Source organism: Boleophthalmus pectinirostris, unplaced genomic scaffold (assembly GCF_026225935.1).
Source record: "Boleophthalmus pectinirostris isolate CB_2022bp ecotype Guang Dong unplaced genomic scaffold, ASM2622593v1 HiC_scaffold_14, whole genome shotgun sequence".
Classification (NCBI taxonomy): Eukaryota; Metazoa; Chordata; class Actinopteri; order Gobiiformes; family Gobiidae; genus Boleophthalmus; species Boleophthalmus pectinirostris.
The window spans coordinates 19,049,792-19,074,040 of NW_026571047.1; the positions used below are offsets into that span (position 1 = coordinate 19,049,792).

At 36.6% G+C, this 24,249-nt stretch overlaps 1 protein-coding gene across 1 annotated transcript in view; it reads left to right on the top strand.

Annotated features, from left to right (window-relative positions):
• The window catches only part of thrab (thyroid hormone receptor alpha b), a 329,532-nt gene that overhangs the window by 260,394 nt on the left and 44,889 nt on the right, over positions 1-24,249 (top strand). Inside the window, exon 5 of the mRNA XM_020918395.2 lies at positions 16,038-16,099. Within this exon, the coding sequence (XP_020774054.1) occupies positions 16,038-16,099 (62 nt within the window). The remainder of the gene's footprint in view (positions 1-16,037; positions 16,100-24,249) is intronic.

The window sequence follows — 24,249 nt, forward strand, 5'->3', positions numbered from 1 at the left end:
AGTGAAACCATATCAAAGAAGGGCCTTGAGACACATATGGACTGAAGGGAGATATATAAGTCAAACTTCAAACTCTGATACTGTGCTACACATGTGAAGGACTGTAAACGATACATTTTAACTTACAACATTTTAATTCAGGATTTCTTTAGTTGTTAATTTAGTTTTAATATAACTAAAACACATTTCCTAGAGATTAAAACAACATCTGAAAGGTGCAGTAGCTTTTCTGGTGGAGGGTCTATCACCAACTTTTTGGAGTTTGGAGGAGTTTTTGCTTTGCCTGAAATTCTCCCCAATATATCAGGGTAGCCGCGGGGTCTTAAAAAGATCTTAAATTTCATGTTCCTAAATTAAGGCCTTAAAAAGTCTTGAATTATGTTGTACAAGTCTTATTTTTTTCACAAAGGTCTTACATTTCATTAGCCTTTTTTTTGTAGACTTTTTTGTATACCTAATCAAATTCCACACACTTTTGTGTCACCGTATGCATGCAGTTTTCCTCCTGAAAACACTCGTCTAAACGCGGAATAAAAAGTGAAAACGCAACGCCACTTTTCTGGTGTTTTTCGCCCGCATAATGGGTGTGATGTTGGGCTTAATTTTTATTTAAGAGGTCTTAAAAAGGTCTTTAAAAAGTCTTAAATTTGGGGTAGTCAAACCTGGGGATGCCCTGTATAAATAACTTTATTTTACAGATTCAAAGTCCAAATTGTACATACAAGGACATACATTTAGAATATATTACATTCACATGTAAACCCACCAGCACACACACACACACACACACACACACACACATATAAACTACAGTGATGTAAGGTCTGGTAGAATTAAAATACATATAGCTGGCTCCAACATTTTCAGATCCAGAGAAATATTGGGTGTTTTCCTTTCCTTAATATCAGTCAAACACATTATAATTCCATTTCTTGATTCAATTAACCTGCACATACATTTATGCATGAGGTTCCTCATTAGAGCCTGGAACGAGGGAATATTTGCAGTCATAAACAAAACAAAAAAATCTGGCAATATGGCATTAAATCTATCTACCTCAGATCTGTGTTCATAGTTAAAATGCTTGTGTTTCAAGGTATTTCTTTAGTACTGAAAATGCAGGTAATTTACTGTAATAAATAAGATACATATGTTTATTGCAGTACTAAAATATTACAGGCAAAGCAAAAGCAACTGGTGACAAATCCTCCACCAGAAATACAGTTACATAATGCCTCTTTAACCAGGACAGGGGTCTTAAAAGTCTTTAAAAGGTCTTAAATTTCATCTTCCTAAATTAAGGCCTTAAAAATCTCTTAAATTATGTGTTCAAGTCTTATTTTTTCTCACAACTTCTCACTTATTTTTGTAAACTCAACCGGGCGGCAGCGCAGTGTTAAATGGAGGGAGGAAAAAAAAACAACGTGAAATCATGTAACGTGAATGAACGTCTAATTTGGAGTATGTGCGAACAAGACTTTGGTTTCTGGCGCCGACGGAAATGAGTAAACAATCAGTAGAGTGAACAACAGTTTGTTGTTGTTGAAAATGTTAAATGGCTGAAGCACTTTGAAAGACAATGTGAGACAAGACGATGTGAAAGGTTAGTTCATCTTCTTAGAATTTTATAAATGATTTTTTGGCCATTTTACAAGCAGTGCAAACAACTATAAATGAGTTCTGAATGAGATTTTATAATAAGTATTTTTTGTTATTTAAAGCAGTGAGTAATGGTCATTATTAGAATAGATCTGATGTTTTTCGCCCACATAATGGGTGCGATGTTGGTCTGAATTTTCATTTAAGTGGTCTTAAAAAAGTCTTTAAAAAGTCTTAACTTTCTGGTAGTCAAACCTGGGGATACCCTGTTAACATTGACCCAACTTTTGCCACAACTAAACTTACAATTAAAATATGAAATTTATTTTATTTTTCACATTTTTATGGTAATATTATTATTTATTATATAAGTATTTATTTACATATATTTTTAGTGTCATTTTTCTGAAGCCATCATCACAAATCTTAACTGAACTAAATCTACCTCGTGAACTACTTCCTGTCTGCTCGGGCCTGCAGACAGATCCCGTCGTCATGTACACAGCGTAGTACTAAACTAAAAATACTGTCTAAATGCAGACGTTAGCATGTTTCCACTTTTAAACCTCTGCTAACCGGACTTCTAAATGGGGCTGGCTACATGTTTATTAGTGGTTCAGTGTAGGATATTGTACATGTGTGTGTGTATTTTGGATAGAGCTGATTTGTCTAACTTTCTCATCCGCACGGCCTGTAATTTGGACATTGGCAGGACACATGAGGGGAGAACAAAGTGTAAGTGTCCATTAGGCTGGATGTATAGGACTGTCCCTGGCCAGCTGTAAGGGGGACAATGGGCCACTGTGGTTCTCTAAACATAGGACACTGGACACTATGGATATGATGGTGAGTGCTTGTACGCGCTGGTATTGTTGTCTGTGCCCGAAGCAGATGTTGACTCCAGTGTGCCTTAAAGCAACAGCGTGATCTGAGCTGAGAGATGTGTTTTGTGTTTTATGGTTTTCATTTACAGCGGGGATGTACGCTCATTTGCATACAATAAATTAAAGATTGTTGTAAAGATGTTCTTAAATCTGCACTATGTTTTAGTTCGGGGTCCATTGCTGTACCGGGAATGTTCCACAGTATGACTTTAAACAGCTCTACTTTACTTTTATTCATACAGTTTTTGGTTTTATAGCTCAAAAATACCTAGAAAACTGGCATTCTGACTGTGAGCGGGGTCGCCTCTCCAGAGATCTGACCTTTAACCCGCCTGACAAACCAAAAATTTAAAATGTACTGTGTGTTAAACTTTCAGCTTATTTTAAAACAAATGCATTTTCTTATTAGATATTGTGCACAAATGATGTTGTTTGGTAAGAAGTGAGCGAGAGTCGGTGGTTTTCAGATTGTATTTTAGAACGTGACGCCATATTTTCAGTCGGAGGGCGAGAGACACTTTTCGCTGTTGATTACGATGTACTTTGCCATGAAATATGCAAAAGGTAAAGTCACTAATGTTAGACTTGAGCTTTTCTATTAGAGACTAGACTCGCTTCTAGACTTCACTGTATTACCGCAAAAATCTTCTTTGTGAGAATATTGATTTTAGCTGCCCCCATCTTGTTGGCCTACATAATGTTGATGTCATTTGAAACCCAGCGATAACACGACCTGAATAAAATACCATTCTTCTATCAAGCTGGCCTAAATCTACTGAGACAAAAATGTAGAAAGTTGTTAAAAATCAGTCAAAGTGTATTTATGGAGCACTTTAAAACACAGAAAATACCAAAGTGCTTCAAGTAAGTATTTTGTAAGAAAGTAAGTTTTTTCCTTTCTTACAAAATACTTGGACGTCTCTCTGCTCCTGGTGTAGACGGCTCCTCTGATGGTGCTTTCTCAACTGGTTGGCCTGTATTCAGCCTCACATTCTACTTGGTGTAGTTTTGTGTGTTTTACCATGTTAGTGTGTGTGTGTGTGTGTGTGTGTTTGGGTTGTCTGGTTGTGTGGGGTCGGGCAGGTGTGGGGATTGGGTTGGTGGGTGGATGGATGGAAATGTGGGATTGTTTTTAATCACTGTAAAGCTTTTTGTGTTACAGTTTTGTATGAAAAGCGCTTTATAAATAAAGTTTGATTTGATTTGATTATTTATATAGCGCTTTTCACAGACATATGTCACAAAGACCCGGTGGTGGTAAACTACTGTTGTAGCCACAGCTGCCCTGGGACAGACTGACTGAAGCGCGGCTGCCGTGCCAATCGGTCACCACCATCATTCACACGCACCACTTTCATACTCGGCAATGTAGGTGAAGTGTCTTGCCTAAGGACACAACGACTGGCGCTCCACTGTGGCTCCTGATTTTCTCAGTGGTCTCCCTTCCAAATACCAACCAGACCCGGCCTTGCTTAGCTTCTAAAATCTTATGGGATCAGGCTTTGAAAAGTCGGTATGGACAAGGATTCAAGAATTAAAAAACACTTTTAAAAAATGTTTTATTACATTTAGAAAAATATAAAATTTATTAGTAGGACTTAGATTTAAAACATGTAACATAGCATTAATACATGTTTTAGAACACATTTATAAAGCAATTATGAAATGTCCTTTTTTAGGCAATCATAAGCAATTTAGGGTTCTGTACTGTGGTATATTCAGGCTATGTACTTAAAACACACACACATATATAAAAGAATACCTAATTACATAATGCAGAAAAATAACATAAAAAAACTAAATAAATTGCTACAAAAATCTTTCACTGTAAACTCATTTGATCAGTTACTGTCTTCAGCTGTGCGTGTGAGCTTATCCTCATCACGCCGCGCTTTACGTTGTGTAGAATGACCTGTTTGACGGCACATACATATGCAGGTGCTGACAGAGGACAAGTAAGTTCAGTACATTATAGCACGACTTAAACAGACCAATAGTGACTGAGGAAGGGAGTGTGTTTTCAGTACTGCTAAAGATAGTCGCTCCGCCGGTACAGACATCGCATAAAGCAGAAGTATACTTAAAGAATCCTTGCATCTGCAACTTTAAAACGACTACTACGCTTTACCATGCTTTTTTTACAACCCCGATGCATCATACGGTCAGCACTGTAAGTCTTTTTTATTATTGGGCCAAGCTATTTCCAATGTGTGTTTTGCTTATGGTGGTTTACTATTTTGTACTAGTCCAGATAGGATTGCAAAGTAGGACAGCATGAGTAGTTGTCGTATTACAGGTAAAAGTATTGAGTAGTATTTTATTTTAATGCTTTCATATTTTACGATGATTTTTAATTATCAATGTTGGTTCAAGTTCAAATTAAAGGTGCACTGTGTAACTTTTCTCATAAAGGGTCCACCACCTGCTTGCCTGGGATGTTACGCAGTATGGCATTAAACAAATATATCTTGTATTTTTTAATTTAGAAGTGTTTTTATTTCTCAAAACTAAGACAAAAAGACATGCATTATAACTGAGCGGGGACACTTCTCCAGAGATCTGACCTGTAACTTGACCTGGTGATGTTGCTTTCTTGTTTCCATGGAGATAAGGAAATTAACATGACACGAGTGATGGATTTTCTATTAGAAATGTTACATAGTGCACCTTTAAACTGAAGGAGGATCGAGGCGAGTTTGTACAGGACAATTCGTACACAAAGTAATTCAAAGTACTTGGCTCAACGTGCGCCCATCTCATGCAAATGTATAGTGTATGAAGCCATCGCTCAAATCTTCTATTATATAATTTGTTGTTTTTGCCAAGGAATACAGTCTTCTAGCTGTCTCTGTATAAGTTCTGGGAATAATAATAATGCGTGTTGCAATTCACATTCCAAGACAGAACTGTGGAGGTTAGGAGAAGCTATACAGAATGTACCATACTGCAGTCATGCCCTAACCTGTTGGAAAAAGAAAAAAGAAAAAAAAAGCAAAGTTGTCTTTCAATCAAAAAATCCTCAATTATTCATGGTCTTTTCACTGGAGATCAGAGCTTGGCGTATCCGAGCTAAGTGGTACCGCAGTGACGAGAACTGACAGCCGACCGTTCCCACATCAAATCCAGGACAGATTTGCATTTCAATTTTGTTTTTGGTAAGATTTGACGTACAGTATTTGTGTGTTAAATATTTAGCCATAGGGACTCGTATTACAACTCCGCCAAGGCATTTAAGTTTTATATTTTTGCACCATATGTTTTACTACATCAGAATATTCAACGCTCAGTCTCTCCTCAGAATAATAAAACGTAATCACTACAGATTTTATTGGTAAACTTTCTCATTCAATTAGGTGTCGTATTTGTGAAGCAGTCTGCAGTGTAATTAGTATCTCTTTCCTTTAAAATAGCGTGATACTTTATTTCGCATTATAATGTCATCATCAAGGGAAACTGAAATAAGAGTAGTAAAAAAAAAAGGATGAACTCAAAAGAGGACAGAGATGTAGGTCAAATTCAGTAAATATTTGTACAGTACACGTGATGGGTCTCATGTACCACTGTTTGAGAACCACTGAGCTAAACTGTAAACATATGTGTTTGAGAGCTAAATGCATTTAACTACAGGGTTACAACATATCATTAAGACGATCTATCAGACAAATGATCAGACCCAGTGAATCAGTTTGTATTTTTGACACATTTTAACCCAATTACAAACACTTTTTTAAAAACAGAAAACATATGTGCATATCTGTCTGCTGTATATAGTTTAATATATTTTGAGGTGGGGACTTGCAAGTTGTGACTTGAACTCAAGTCAGATTTGAGTCACTATTTTTAGGACTTGAGACTTGACTTGATAAAATGGACTAAGACTTGGGACTCGACTTGGACTTGAGGCCTGTGACTTGAGAAGACTTGAGAAGCACTTTTAAATCAGAATTGTTTCTGTTCTGACTGTATTGATTCAGACTAAGATCTTGTCAAGACATTTAAAAAGAAATTTCTACAACTTTTACATACTCTATAAAAAGTCATAAATAAATATACTTTGATTTTTAAAGTACAATTTAGTTTAAAAATCATATAAATTGTGAAAATCTAAGCTATATTTGGTACTTTGGTTTAAAGACTTGAAATGACTTGAACCTCAAAGCAGACGACTTGGACTTGACTTGGACCTATGGGCCAGTGACTTGAGACTCAACTTGGACTTGCCTGTGTTTGACTTGGGACATGACTCAGACTTGAGGTCAAAAACTTGAGACTTGACAAAACGATGACTTGGTCGAACCTCTGTTGATATATTACACACAATGGACTCTTGTGAGCTTTACGCCTTGTTATAATGCTGTTACCTCCTCAACAACATACCTGGTATTGTGTTTTGTTTCATTCATACATGTTTGAGTAATTATTTATTAGTGTGTCTACATCTCCAAAGGCTCTGTTCCACTTTGTGATGTCATGTAGTGGTTGTTTTCAAGTTCCAAGCTACCTTTTACCTTTTGTTTAGTAAAGATTGGCAGTTCCAGGGAAAGTGCATTTGGTTTAAACCAAAAACATATATGTACATTGACTTCTTGGAGTTTAAAAACACAGTGGAGCACTTCCTCTATTACCACATGAGATCAAAAGGTTGAACAGAGTGGTTTCTGCTTGATCGAGCTTAAATATGCAGGTTTGTGTGTTAAAATATGTGAATGAAACAAAACAATACGCCACAACTTCTATATATGTATTAAATATTTGAGTCATGTTACTGTAACATGATTTTTCTGTAGCTCTTTGTAAATTGAAGCTTTAATTTGACATACAATATCTGTAAGTATCTAGTTCTAGTTTAACAGTCAGTTTTGTTTAACTACTTTACATCTTCTAATGTCCCAGGTGTGAACACATTAGTCATGCGTTGCTTTTGAACTTGCTTTGCCTGTATGCATTCACTGTGTACATAAAAACAGTCAAGCGGTGCATCTATAGGAGACGTCTTTATGCACCCAGCCTGTATTTCTAGTTTGTTTTCGTGCTCCTGACACCTCCCCTCCACCGGGACGCGCTCTCCTCCTCACACATGACACTTTGAAGCCTGTCGCCCGGAGCTAGCACGCTTCTTCTGATGTGGAGTCATTTGGCAGGAAGCATTTACCCCTGAATGACAGCGCGCGTCAGCCCCGCTCACTCGCCACTTTAATTCCGAGCTGTCAGTGAACGCGTCACCGTGACAATGGTCAGACACAGTGCACCTCGGTCTCGATCAGCTGTCAGCGCTGTGGTGGATATTATGATGGCTGAGGAGGAGAGGAAAACGCAATTTACTGAAGGATATTTTAAGATGTCAGTGTGTGAATGCAGATGTGTAGGGTGACGATTTAAGTGAAGTTGGAAGCGCGCTCTCTTCACCGGGAGTCAGTGAACGAGAAAGAAATATGAACAGCTGTCAGAGTACTGCGTTCTGAACACTTTGAATGTTCACGTTGCGTTGCATTACTTTATAGTGTAAAATAACTGACATAGAATTGTGTTTGTTGCATAATTTGTCCTACATTTCTGATCTATCACTGATTAGAGAATTAAAAGGCGCACATGCACTATTTCTATATCTATATCAGATATTCTCATAATAATATCGTGGTATCATCAGATCACAATATATCAAATTACAAGTCTCTTTGCTTAAATTAAGAGTTATAGTGCAGCAATAGCTTTAAAAAAAAAAAAAAAACTGAGGGAACTACATAGACCATGATCCTTTGCTCCATTTCAGTGTAGACTACAAGAAGAAATGACAGTTCTAAACACTTTTAAGTCTTAGTTCTTTGGATTAAGTCTTGTCAAGGCAATTTAAGAGGAAAAAGTAGCAGTTTTGATTTGAAATATCATACCGTGAGATGTATATTGTAAAAAATATCGTTCTGAGAGATTTGGATATTGTTACATCCTTAATCATGAGCCTCCCCAACATATCATGAGCTTTCCCATGATATTGCAATAAATATCGTACTGTGAGGTTCATACCATGATGATATTGTATCATGAGACTTTGATATCATTACATCCCTACATCTTTTTGGCACAGTTAATAAGAAAACTCACAAAGTATTCTAAGAGAGATTATTATTATTTTATAGGAGAAATTGACCAGTTAAACTTATTTGCTGTAGTGCAGGGATCTCCAAAAACCTGTGTGAAATAAATTGTAAAATTTGTAAAAAATGTCAAAAAATCATAAAATTTAATAAATCTCATAAAAACATTTGACAGCCATATTAATTTGATTTGCATATATTTAAGTACATAAACTAACCAAAATTTCCACTAAAAGGTAAGAGTTGTACTGATTACTTTGAAAACTTTTCACACCAAAAAATGTAGCTTCTCGAATACCACCAGATTTAAATCAAGTCAGTACCAGGACTATTCCAGGTCTAATCTAGGACTAAACCAGATCTCAAAGTGGACCACATCATTTCCACTATAGATCTAAACAGAAATTATTGATCAAATTAACTCTAAATTGGGCAAACCCACAAACTCAAGGTACCACAGTTTGAGAAACACTCGCCTAGAACTTTTAGTAATATTTATAAAAGTATTAATAAGTTCTAAAAATCACAGTTGTAGCAAAAGTAAAGTAACCCAAGTATCCAGAGTTGCCACTGTGCACAAATTTAGTTAAAAAAAGTGCAGCTCTTTTCATCTAAGGGTTCAGTCTTGATTATTATTACAGTTTATTTCATTTTTGACAATGGCGCGGTACAAAGTGACACTTAGACACATACTGGCAGACCATTCTCTCACAATCATTCGGTATTGAGACAATACTGATTTAACTTTGTTCAAAAAAAATGTCCACTTGAGTTATAAGGTGCTCAAAGTGGAGCTCTTACGTCGCCAGATTTAGACTTTATTTAACAGCGTATTGTTGTAAAAATGGGACAAAGGGAAAGTAAGTATGGGCCTAATTAAAGAGTGGAGTTTGCCATGGCATCTCATTTACAGTAGCTCCTGAACAGCCAATTATTTTGCCGCTGTATCACCCAGGAGGAAATGAGAGTTTGAATATTCTTTTTTAACACAGCCATCTTGTTTTTGTGTTTGGGGGATACTTTCTGTGCAAAAAAAGATCCAAAACATTGTTACAAAAAGTGCTGCCACTGGGGAATCTACTGTAAACAACACTAAAATATCAAGGGGCAGGTCTCGTAATATACAAGTAAACCAAGTTGTATTTTTGTGTATATTTAAAAAGGCTTTGGTCAAACTATATTTAAATAGAAACTAAACAGAAAAGTTTTTAATGTTTTTTTTTTTGCTACTAACCCGTGTATATGTTGTTTTAATAGCTATAATTTGGATATCCAAGTTTCACGGTACGATATTTATTGCGATATCATGGGAAAGCTCACGATATGGTGGGGAGGCTCACGATTAAGGATGTAACGATATCCAAATCTATACGATATTTTCACGGTACACATCTCACTGTACGACGCGATATTTTGTGGAGTCTAAACAGCTAAAACTGTTAATATTCTACTTTTTCCTCTTAAAATGTCTTGACAAGACTTAATCCAAAGAACTAAGACTTAAAAGTGATTAGAACTGTTATTTCTTCATGTAATCTGCACTGAAATGGAGCAAAGGATCATGGTCTATGTAGTTCTCTGTTTTTTTTAGCTATTGCTGCACCATAACCTATTGTGATGATCCACGATATTATTGTGAGAACTTTGACGATACGATATCACGATATTTCGGTTATTGTTACATCCTTAATATCTACTGCTCCTAGTTATTTATTTATTTTTGCAACTTTAGTGCAAACCAGGTAAATTTGCAGCTTTCTGTTCAAAAAGGCCTAAGTTATAATGAAAAATAAGAACTGTACAGTGTGTAGGGGGAGCACACTGTTACTAAGCAACCACAGAATAATAAGCATATAACAGGACGAAACAATGTCTGTCAAAATATCACATTACGATTGTTTTGAAGAGTTTGTTACTCATTTTATCTGATCAGCCACTGCCGCTCTATGAAACTACTGTATTACAGAGTCTTAAAGTATACTGAAATAAATAAAGTGATTCACTGCAATACTAAACTGGTGTAATTAAGCTGAAGTAATTACAAACTCTTACAGTTTTTTTGGCTTTCTTGTGGCTTGAGTGAGTTTTCAGGGAGATATAATTTGCTGCCTCTACTAGCGACTGGAATATTGAGTAGTTGGTGACATCACGCATGACTTACCTGATTACAAACAGTAGTGAAGTGTGGATACTTGTTTGACCAGTCACACTGTTCCTGCCCTCCTCCACTCACACTCTATTTGAAATGTGGTTGTGGGTGGAGTTTAGGTGTTTTGTCTCATTTTAAACTTGACGTTTAGGAACAAAGTCAAGGTTTGTAAAAGGTGATGTTTTAGTGTGTGTATGTAAGAAATAAGTGACCAGTTAATTTATGCCAATAAGCAGGCTAAGATAAAAGTTTAACAGACCTGAGGTAGAATAGGGATTTTTTAGTTCAGATGTAACTCTATTTGTTGAGTTGTTGATCAAATATTTACCGCACTAGTATTTAATTTACCATATATACGTGGATACTGTTATTGAACAACTACTGTACATTACTGACCTGGTGAGTAAGGTGACAGTAGTTAAGATTAAAGGGCCCATATAATGCTGTTTTCTGATCTGATTCAGATTTTTTCCTCATTAAAAACATACCTGGAGTTGTGTTTTGTTTCATTCATTCATAACCCACAAATCCTGCATATTTAGGCTTTTAGAGTTCTTCTCTCAAACAGAAAACACTGTGATGTCATGTGGTAATACAGGAAGTGCTCCACTGTGTTTTTAAACTTCATACGCCTTCATTAGAGTCATTAGAGTTTGAATAATTTCAGCAAATCTCTGCTAAACAAAAGGTAAAATTTAGCAGTTTAACTTGAAAACTTCATGACATCACAAAGTGAAACAGAGCATTTTGAGATTTGGAGATAGACAGACTACTAAAGTGTGAATGAAACAAAACACAACTCAGGTTTGTTTTTGAGGAGGTAACAACATTATAACCCATCCTTCACTTGGGGACCCGAATCTTGGTCAGTAAAATTGTGCATGTTTTTGGGTTGATGAAGTAAACTTGTGAGCCCAGATGAAACCCACCGAGGCACAGAGAGAACATGCAAATGCCACATAGATTCATGGAACACGCAAATGCCTGGTAGTCCCGTAACCTGAACCCGTAACCTTCTTGCTGTGCGGCGAGAGTGCTTTCGTCCTAATAGCACATACTTAACAGCCCACAACTGTGACTTTGTGCCTTTGTGCTCCAAACTGTGGTGAAATATGGCGCAGAAGTTGTGTGTATGTTAAGAGCAGCCCGTGTGATTTATGTTGCTAATGGACTTGGTCTGACTGAACCGCTGAGAGACCCAGGAGACGCACATATGAGATCCTGTCTCCTATGGATTTCATAATGCCTCATGTGCACTTCCACAACAGTTTTGTCTTTAATGTGTCAAATGGAACACGGCACTGCACAGTATGTTGCAATCAAATCGGAGCTGCAATTTGAGTGTCAAAGGCTGCAGATATTTAGATAATAGATTGTGGCGTGCAAAAAACAAAAATACTTGAGTTTGAACTTCTACAAATGTGTTCTGAAACGCATGGAATTCTTGTATATGTTACAAGTTCATATTTCAGTCTTCTTCCAAATGTTAAAGCTCCTGGAGTTGTTTACACTGAACACAATCATACTTTATACTACTACTACTACAATACTACTACAATCTTTATACTACTACATACTACTGCAATCCATGTATCGTTCATTCAATCGTTTTTCAATATAAAACCAAAAATAAGAAAATTAAAAAACATCAGTTTTCTTTATTATTTGTCTCCAGAACCAAAATGAAAAAATTTATAACAATTTGTTTTTTCAGTTTTTGAGTTTGTGTTTAAATGAATAATGGAAAAAACAGATAAAGGACATTTCCCGTTTATGTGACTTAAACTGTGATGCCGGACTGAATCAGGACTATGTCCGAGACCAGGACCAGGACTGAGACTGGGACCATACCAGAACTGAGACAAGGACTGAGACCAGGAACAGGACCAGGACTGAGACCGGGACTGAAACCAGGGCTGAGGCCAGGACCAAACCAGGACCAGACTGTGATTGCGACTGGGACTGAAACTGGGACCACACCAGGACTGAGACCGAGACCAGACCGAAACTGAGACCGGGAGCAGACCAAGACCAGACTGGGACTTAGACTGTGACCAGACCAGGGATGAAAACAGTTTTAGTCCTTGTTTAGTCCTGTTTTAGTCCTAGTTCAGTCCTGGTTCAGTCCGTATGCGGTGCAAAAGTCCGGCATCGCACTTTAAGTCACGGAAACGGGAAACTACCGTTATCTGTTTTTTTCATTCTTCATTTAAACACAAAATCAAAACTGAAAAAATGAATCTTTATAAATTTTTCCATTTTGGTTTTGGAGACAAATAATGAAGAAAATAGTTGTTTTTTTGTTTTCTTATTTCTGGTTTTATATTGAAAAACGAATTAATGAACGATACACGGGTTTACTACATACAGTATATTACATAATCAATCACAATACAATAATTTATCATAGTTAGATTTTTTCCAGCTCTACTTGAAATGCGTTTTATCATTTGAAGCACTCGTTTTCAGTCATAGTTCTTACCTTTTGATTAACTTGACGTATGAAGATGCAGTCATAAAACTCGTTATAAAAGTGTTGTAGGAAGCAGTTGTGGTTAATGTAGCCGTATAAGTACTTTATGATATTTCTGTCAGTTTCAAGGTCATAAAAAATAGATAGAGTTGTGCCAGGATGGGCGTCTGTCTGAATGAATAAAGAAAGAAATAGATAAATATGTAAACAAATAAAACACAAAAACAAGTGCATACACAATTAAAATAACACATGACAAAAATTTCAGACAAAAAAGCAACAAAAGGGAATAAGTTATAGTAATAAAAGCACCCACATCAGTATAGGAATTATTAAATCGTCATTTAAATCCAGTTCCTTACATTGAATCACTGTTATTGTGTCTTATCCCAAACGTTACAATATATAAAATAGACAAAGCCATGGCCCCCGTTTCCTGCTCCTGGCTTATTTTAGTCGTCTTTGCAGAATTACAGAATTATAGCGTAATATGTGAAGTTTAATTTGGGCAGCAGATGGTTGGCTGGTACATGCACACACATGATGAATGGGGACATAAACACAGAGTCTCCCAAGTAGCTCCGGGGCCTGCTGTCAATGCAATGAAAAAAGGACTTGTCTGAGTTTAAACACTACAATATGGCTCTGCTTCATTTGGGAGTTTTAAAGGGAAGATTGTATTGGGTATTTGTTGATAGATTGTAATCACTGACTATTCATTGGGTTTAATTCTGGCTGTTGCAATCACAGGAAGTAATCAATTTAGTTTATTTCTAATTTGTCACGGAACATGTACAAATTCATTAATCTTACAAAAGAACGTATGATTTGTACTAGAGATAGGCCAGTCCATATATTGGGCTGATTTTTGCACTTTTTAGTGTCTGTTAAATCTTGACGTACCTGCTGTCTATAGCAGTGTGTCCCAACCTTTTTTCAGAGGACCCATATTTTAAAAGTCACAAACCTTAGCCACCCAAGTCAAAAGACATTATTCGTAAATCACAAAATAAAGTCAGATTTGGTCATTATTGAACATTAATGAGGATATTTTATTGTTGACTGAGTGTCGTGTCTCTCTGAACATTTAGTATTACTCAAGTTTTAAACAATGAAAAACAGTCATTGAAGCAGCAATGAAAGGATCCATAAGTCGTCTATTTGGACATTAAATGTAGAACATTTTTATTTTCAACATTCAATTGAACCAGCAATATTGGAGTAAAATAGTCAATAAAATCATTACAAAAACGTTAGAAATTGTACAGAACATGTCTTAACATTTGAACATTTCTAATGAGGTAGGAGGGCCTGTCTGCATTTTTGTCGCGCATTCCAGTCCGTATGTTGCAGACCTACATGCAGATCATGAAAGGCGACCCAAAAAAAAAAATCTCACGAGCCAGGAAACAATGGTCTAAAGAATACAGATAAAGCTGTATTTGAACAATTAAAGTATTAAAATATATTAAAATATTACACAAAATATTACTCAAAAGTTTTGTTTTGTTTCATTCATTCATAACCCACAAACTCTGCATATTTAGGGTTTTAGAGTTCTTCTCTCAAACAGAAAACACTGTTCTACCTTGTGATGTCAAAATATATTAAAATATTACACCAAATTGATGCTTCTGAGCTTTTTGCCATATTATATAATATATATATACCTCCTCAAAAGCATACCTGGAGTTGTGTTTTGTTTCTGTCTGTATCTCTAAATCCCACATGCTCTTTTCCACCTTGTGATGTCATGTAGTGGTAGTTTTCAAGTTAACAGCTACTTTTTACCTTTTGTTCAGGAAAGATTGGCAATTCTAGAGCTGAAGTCATCCAAATGATTCTAGTGAAGGTGCATGAAGTTTAAAAACACAGTGGAGCACTTCCTGGTGGAACAGAGCGTTTTCTGTTTGAGAGAAAAGCTCTAAATACACAGGGTTTGTTTTAAACATGTGTAAATGAAACAAACACAACTGGAGTTATGTTTTTGATGTGGAAACAACATTATAACATAGATCAGTAAATTGCGTAATACAGGCCCTTTAAGTGTGAAGAGATAACTGCTCAAACCACTACTCGATTATAGGCTTATCATAAAAAACTGCTGTGGGCAAAGTTGTAGTTCATTTATGTTAGATAATTTCAGAAACATGATCAAAATCGGCCTTGCATATCGGCACAAAACTACCGGCAGAGCTTATCAGCGATCAGTTTCTCTGGATTCTAAACCATTTTGGCCAATCTCTAGTTTATACCAGATTTATTTATTTTTTTACAAACTTGAAACAAAATCTGAGCGTAACATTGCCAGAACTACTTGAAATTGCCCACCTGCTCTGACTTTGCTCCCTGAAAACATTTTGACAAGTTAATTAGAAATGTCCAGCCCTGACATAAGACCAGATGAATCATGAATACTTTATTACATCATTGTACCGTTTATGTTCCAGGTTCCAATTCATATTTTTACAATGTGGATATGATTTACAATAAAACAATGCTGTTGACTTGTGCTGTAACAATACCAATATTTCTGACTTGACTATTTAAGACAATAGATAATGATTTTCAGCAAAGAATATTGTTGGTTTCTTTACTTTAATGTTACCATGTGGTTTTAATATTTCAAATGTAAGTCAAAACATCATAAAACTACTCATAAGAGGTCAAATTCTTTTCTATTTATGTGTTTTTGTGTAGTATTTTTCAGTATCAGTACAATACTGGGCTGAAATCAATATTTTTTCCCAGTATCGTCTCTAAGTGGCAGACCCTCCACTAGAAAAGTTCCACAGTGCGCCTTTAAACGTATAAATAATGTTTGTCTGTTGTGTTTACAGGTGGCTCAATGGCCCGAAGAGGAAGAGAAAGAACAGCCAATGTTCGGTGAAGAGTGTGACTGGTGAGTAAAAATACCAAATCACACACGAAACGAAACAAAAACACTACGAACTTCAAGTGTGAATGAAAAGTGACATCGAGTACATCGTGACAGCTAAATCCTCTCCGGAGACGCCATCCATACATTTTAAACCCTCCCAACGCGCATTTTATCTATCTACTTGTTTCTTTTAGCTCTGATAGTGTTTGGGAATACAGTTGTCAGCTTTTCCGTGAGTGAGGAGGAAAGAGTGAGTGAGCTCTGCTGCATAGACAAGAGCCATACATAATTCATCATGCCTCTTGTACTTTACTCGTTTCATTTGTCACCTGCAAAGACAAAAAAAAAAACTCAAATCGCAAGCATCTGTCTTGAGTAAATGAAAACTTTGGCTCAGCTTGTGTCTTACGTTGTCTGAGTAGCAGTTTTACAGCGGAGACATTATGCAGGATTGATTTTTTGAGCTTTCTACCATGTTATAATATTGTTCTCTCATCAAAAATATGCCCGAAGAGGTCGTAGATGTCGTCCAAGCACGTTTGAGTAATTAAGTGATCTCTCCTTCCTCACAGTTACTTGTAAGATTCGATCCAATGCACAACATGATACTAAACTGTACACAACGACTTCACAAACCTGGTGTGATGTGCTGTAGTTTAATGCACGCTATTGTGTTGTGCTCTGAAGGGGGAGCAAAGGGACAGGAGACTCAGAACACAACAGGAAACATATAAACCTTGCTATTAGTAAGTTGTTTTCGGTAAATATAGCATTTTCAAAACAAATTCCATGGTGATCTAAATCTGTTTTGTGATAGCAGTGAATACCCCATAGATGTAAAATACTGCCTTTTTAATGTCTGAAATAGCAAGAGTGAGAGATGAAACTTAAATAGACGTATTAAAATCTGTGTCAGTTGACGCTGTATCCCCAGAGAAGACTTTTTTCCGCACCTTTCTTCTCACAGCAGGAGCCTTGTACACACACGCTCACCTGTCAGGCTCCATTTGGGACGGGGAAATCTGAGTCTGTGTGTGTCTATGGGGCATATGCCAGTCCCAGAGCCTATGTTTCTACGAAATGTTTTATAACATATAATATTTCTTCATACAAAGATGGAAACATAATTATTTTGGTAACTAAAAGGTCATTTAATTAATAATCTTCACCAAGTCTTTGTGTTAAATGATTAAAGGTCCTATATTTGCGTGAAATTGACTCTTGTGAGCTTTAAGTCATGTTAGAATGTCGCTACCTCCTCAAAAACAGACCTAGAGTTGTGTTTCGTTTCATTCACATGTTTGAGTAACCCTTTATTATTAGTCTGTCTGCATCTCCAAAGCTCTAAATGCTCTGTTCCACTTTGTGATGTCATGAATCTGTAGTTTTAAACGGTTCCCTTTTGCTTTTTGTTTAGTAAATTGGCAATTCCAGGGCTGAAATTATCAACATGATTCTAATGAAGTATGGAGTTTAAAAACACAGTGGAGCACTTCTTGTATTAACACATGACATCACAAGGTGGAACAGAGAAAAACGTAATATGGGCCCTTTAACTGATTTGTTTTCTCTCAGATTCATTCATAGTAGTAATTTCTGTCTTTGCAATGTTATGAAAATTTAGTTTATTTGATTTCATTGGCACATGAAGTTCTTACTCATAAAGAAACAACATCCTTTAGGTCACAGATTTGACCCTGTCTGACAATAATTCTTTTACTATTTCATGAGAAAATATTCGCTTTTAAATTCTGGATAACTCTCACCAAAGCGCATGAATGTGTATATATGAATGAGAGTAAAAATTGCACCAAAACTTCCCAAAATATGTGACTACTGTTGAAACTCATGCCACATCTTGTTGCCATGGTGATGCAGATGCGAGTTTCATGGTTAAAAATAAGCCATCACAGACTGCACTGACGCTTTGTGAGGAGTTTCCCATTTCCAGGAGTCTATTGCATCATTACACCCCCAATCCACTCGGGGTGCACTTTACAGATGAAAGTACCATTTCCCTGAACAACTCAATCAAAGACACATTATTTATTCATGTTTTTTTTTTTCTCAATTCATCTTAAAAAGTCAAAAATTTCAAATTCCGACTCGTGATATTATTAGGTTTACAATCTCCAATGTCACCTCATATGCTGTTGCCGTGTGGAAACTTCCCTAGCAACCATTAAGTCGTTAGGGACTGGATTGGCTCAGCCTTCATTTTGGAATAATCAACAGATGTTACGTTAGGGAAAATTGCCATGACAAATTAATTAATTATCTTCAGACTATTTGTCTTCATAAATTAAGCAGTTTTAAACTTGACAGAAACATCTTCATCTTATTTTAATCTGGGAATCTTCCTGGTATGGGCCAAATGTTTTATTCCCGATGGTTTATGATGGGAAAAAAAGGCTGGCTTCATGTGACTTTGTTCTAGTCGGCATGTGAAATTTCCTGTGGTGGAATTTAACTGTTTAGGGGTGTAAAAAAAAAAACGATTTAGTGATATATCGTGGTACTTCATTGCACAGTTCTCAAACTGATTCAAAATGCATCCGAATCGATTTTTTAAATAATATTGTCACAAAAATGAATTTGTTACATTCACTGTTCTGATGAATTAAAATTTTTTTTATAAATTATATTCCATACTATTGTGTTCTTGTGAAGGTGCAGTTGACTGTATAAATAGAAGAAATCATTGATAAATCACAATATATCGTCCTATGTTTTAGTATCGGAATATATTGGGATATATCGAATTGTGACATGTATATCATGATATGTCACACTCATGGTAATGCACACGCCGATTTACATCTGTCAAAATATATGTATGTATTTATTTTTATGGACTTTAAAACGCAAGATTATGTAAAAACTACAGTAAATTTGTGGATCTAATCTCTAACAAACAAAGGTTCAGCGGGTCTTTGATTGGTAATTTTAGTAAAAAAAAAAAATAAAAAAAGAATCCTACATTGAGTATTAAAATATTATAGACGCCTGCCCTCCATGTAAATGTATTATTTAAATTTGTAACTATTAACACTCAGCCTTACGCTTGCGATGTTGTAATGTAATAATGTAATGTAATTTGCTAACAGCTTGACACCAACAAACCACATTTTGCCAGGATTAGCTTTTGGCCCTGTCCCACAATGTTAATGCTAATCATGCTAACCATGCTAACAATGCTAACAGCATTCCATTGACCTATTTCTGACCTTTTTGCTTATCTTTTCGACACTCTTACTGACAAACCGCTGTACTTGTAATCACATTTTGTAAGAATTATTTTTGGCTCTATCCCACAGTGTTAATGCTAATCATACTAGCCATGTTAAGCGTGTTCCATTGACCTACTACTGACCTTTTTGTTAACTTTTTGGCAATCTTACCGACAAACCACTGTAGGTTTAATCATGTTTTGTAAGAATTATTTTTGGCTCTATCCCGCCGTGTTAATGTTAATCATGCTTGCCATGCAAACACCATTCCATTAGCCTATTACTGACCCCTATTTTTCAGCTTGCTAGCCAATTTACGGACAAACCATTATAGGTACGTATTGTAAGGATTATTTTTGGACCTATCCCACAATGTTAATGCTAATCATGCTAACCATGCTAACAGCATTCCATTGACCTATTTCTGACCTTTTTGCTTATCTTTTTGGCAATCTTACCGACAAACCACCGTAGGTTTAATCACATTTTGTAAGAATTATTTTTGGTCCTATCCCGCAATGTTAATGCTAATCATGCTAGTCATGCTAACAGCTTCCATGAGCCTATTACTGACCTCTATTGTTCATCTTGCTAGCCAACGTACCGACAAACCACTGTAGGTATAATAACATGTTGTAAGGATTATTTTTGGCCCTATCCCACAATGTTAATGCTAATCATGCTAACCTCGCTAACTGTTTTCCATTGGTTTGTTACTGACCTTTTTGGTTATCTTGCAAAACCGACAAACCACTGCAGGTGTAATCACATTTTGTAAGGATTATTTTTTTGGCCCTATCCCGCAATGTTGAAAACTGGAACTCAGATGCCGCTCCAAAGGCAATAATTGAAAGTTGAAAAGACAAAATATTTATCTTTGCGCTGCCACACCAGAGAAATTGGACTGGTTTTCTCTGGTTTTTGGCGTTGTAGCTTTAGTAATGTCTGGCTGGGAGCAGAGCAGGAGCGGAGCCAGGAGCTGCAGCGGTATTGATTTTGGGGCTTGGCTTGTGAACACTCGACCACAGCATTGGCCCAGACTCAGGGTGGCTCTGTGACTGCTCGGGGTGCCAGTCATGGGAGCTGACGTCTCCCAAAAAATCATCCCCAAGTACCTCGCCGTCTGCCCAGTTCATACCATTGTATCCCCTGTACCGTTTTTATCTTTGCTTTGTAGGTTTTTCTAGTTTTTGCATCTTGTTATTGGTTTAAGTGGCACAAAGTTGCAATTTTGACGTATCTTAATGAATTGGAAAATGGATGAGCCAAATTCACTGCAGATAATTGCAAACAAAAGGCTTTAGTTGTGATAGTACAATGTATTACTGTCTACAAAATGTTGGTTTCTTATGGGGAAAAAAATCTGAAATTGAGTGAAAAGATGCACTGTGTAACTTTTCTGCTGGAGGATATGCCACTTGCTTGTTGCCATGGACATATTATTTATTTGCAGTACAGTTATCTACCTTTATAGAGGGAAGCAGGTTACAGCTCTCAGGCCAGTTACAGGTCAGATCTGTGGGGAGTTTTTGAGCAATAAAAACAAGTGTAATAGAAAAGAAAGGTACTTTAGGGTTGGGCAGTAATACAGTATTACAGTATCCAGCGTTATCAAAAAGTAGCAACAATATCATTTTCATTACCAACATTTAAAAAATCTGCAGAGCATAAGGACCTTATATAATATTATAATTTATTGATACCTAAATTTGTTTGCTCAGTACAAATTAATGTGTGGTTGCATTTTCAATTTAATGCAATTTAATCACAATTTAAAACTAATAATATCTATAATGTTTCTTTTAACTGCATGGGAAGATGACGTTTGATTATTTTCGTTTCGTTGTCACATCTCATAAGGGAGACCAAGACAAGACGGCAAGTTCGGCTGCAAGGGAGTTGGTCCCAAAAATAAAAAGTAAAAATACTAGTACTTCTGCAATTTGGCAATTATGGCTCATTTGCATAAACTATAAAGCGCTGATAAAAAAAAAACGCTCACTCCTTGTGCGCTGATGCAGTTTAGCTTCTGTTGGACTAAAGGACACGACTTAGTGGAATATATGTATTCTTTCTGAGACAGAGGATGTGCTGCTGATGGTGAGTTTGTTCTGTGTGTGTATCGCTTTAGAGATGGTTCATGTGAAACTTTTCAGAGATTGTAAGTCTGTAGGTCATACACATAGACCATATAACATGTATAGCATATAGCATAGCTTATGACCTGCAGCGTATAATATTGATAGCAGTATTCGTAGATTACCAAAGTCGTGCTAAAACATTTTGATAATACTGTATAAAAATCCTGAGAAGGTTTAATGGTATCAAAATTTGGATACCACCCAACCCTAAGCTACATAAATAGTTTAATATCATACTCTGGGACATTTCTGGCAAAAAAAATAACATCTCCATGGAGACAAGTAGACTGCTGACCCCACCGGAAAAGTTACATAGGTGACCTTTTATTTCCATTAGCTTTATTTAAGGCTATATTTTAGAATTAACTATAGTTTTTACATACAACATCTGTCTTTTTATTGTCACCATTTTAGTATTTTATTTTTCTCATCTTGGTCTTGATTCAAACCCATCGAGTCTTATGATACACTTACCTCAAACCATTATTGCAGGGTTTCAGATGACATCACAACATTATATAGGCCAATAATATTTAATACAGATGGGGTAAAAAAAGCAACACAAAAGTTAAAATGCAGATTTTTGTTGTAGCACAGTGAGTTCTTGGCTCAGGTTTAACATTTGTGCATTTACCTTTTGGATATTTCATGAAAACTACAATGTTATCAGTAGGAAAAATGGACTCTTCCCAGTTTAGAATCTGAAAACCACCAATTACATCTTTATTTTTTACTTCGTTTTTTTTGCCACCTGTTAAAAAGACTTATCTGGTGTTTCCAAGATCTTTATTATAACTTTAAGTGTATGCCATCTGCTTTTACTATTGAACTGTGCTAACATATACAGTGGTCCATTCTATAATCCTTTTGAGCTCCGAACTGCTTTAAATTATCTTGGAAGGTGCTTTCGGAAAGCCATCCCCATCGCACCTCATCCATATGGCCGCAATTGTGCATCTTTTTTATACTCCCTGCCCTTTCCTCGTGTCCAACATTTCACATATATATATAACTAAATCAATAGAAAACCACTCACGTTGCTCCAGCACCATAGCGTTTCCTCTTTTCTCATTTTCTCTTTCTCTCTCCCCCCTTTTGCCCTTTCTTGCTCAGCCCTCCTTCATCCTTCCCAGAGCTGTCACTGAGCCAAAAGGCAGGGCTCACACACACAGGCTGTCACTGCTGGGCCTATGTTATGCACAGTACATGTCATGCTCCAGACACATAGGAATAACACGAGGCAGCTCCGTGTACAAAGCCCTCTGTAGTCGTCTGTACGGTCTTATTGGTGACACGGAGTGTACCATCTCCACACCCCCCCCCCTTCTTCCTCTTGAGTCTTCTGGATGTGCTTCAAATGCCCAGACAAAAGAAATATAAAACAGTGGGGGAACGTGTAGATTTTTACCACCTCGCAGTGGGTAAAATAGTGAACAGGCAATCCTAAAACAAAATATACTGTAGACTTTTGGAATAAAAATGTCAGTTGTAGCATGTATTTATTTTTAAGCAACTCTTATTTAAAGATGCACTGTGTAATATTTCAGATGTGGGGTCCACCATTGTAGCCAGGCTGGCGCCACCTAGTGCCTTCACTCAATTGCATGTTTCTCCAGTGACTAGGTCAGGAATCAGAACACACTAGATGGTTTGCAAAAACCCCGGAGGTTGTAGACCGCGCACCGGCCAATCAGCGAAGAGCCGTGAAGCCATGATGTCAAACTCAAGTGCCTGTCCTGGTCCCTTTTGTGATACAGCACAACAGTAAACAAAGCGGTCAAGATGGATGTAGACGAAGACATACGTTCTGTGTTGGCAACGATTCCCGAGATCGAGGATTTAAAACCGGAATAAAGAGCATGTTTGTTAAATTTTAGGGGAAAGACGTTATTACCCTTCTTCCTACGGGATTTGGCGCATTACATACGTCACGACCAAACAGCAGCGATTGGTTAAATAAAAGAAGTACCTGCCTACCGTCGAGCGAACAAATCCTAATGCTGCGAGTGAAACTGGTTGATAAATCAGGCTACCACCATTGATGTTTTGTTTGAGTTGTTCCGTAGTAGGGCATTAAACACATGGATCTGGCATTTTATTCCATTATATTTTATTGCTTGAAAAACATGCTTCTTTCTTTAAGCAAGGTCACCTCTCCACAGAGCTGAAACGTCTCCGCCTGATTATCTCACAATGCCATACTGTGGAACATTAGGCAAGGCAATAGACAAAAAGGCGGTGTATCCTTCACATGAATAGTAACGCAGCGCACCTTTAATCAACCCCTTTTTAGTTTCAAAAGTATAATTTGCAATAATAATATATTTTTCAGCTTGTTTGAACTACAGTCTTTTCAGCTAATGAGAAACACTAATTGCTTTGTATATTTGAAAATCATTCTTAAGTAGTATTTTTCCCATTTCACTTAAACCTTTGTACCACATTTATTTTCTGCACATTATAACATTCAATTTCTCCAAAAATATCAGCTCACTATAAAAAAGATGTCCTATTTAGAAGTTGGACATGAGCATTCCCAGCCTCCTCTTTGCAGTCTCCATACATCATGTAAAATGTCCAGAAATTGACTACTTCCTGTTTTGCTTCTTGCTGTCTGCTTGTGTCTGCTCTATATGAGACAAAGTAGAAAAGGGAACAGTTTGTACTCAAGCTGCTTAAGAATCACAATTTAGAGATGAGGACGTTAGTAAATAGTCTGGAGACATGGAAACTCCAAAATACAACTTCAATCATGTGTGGTTTTGTTTAATGGACAGTAATATATATTTTAAATGGTGCT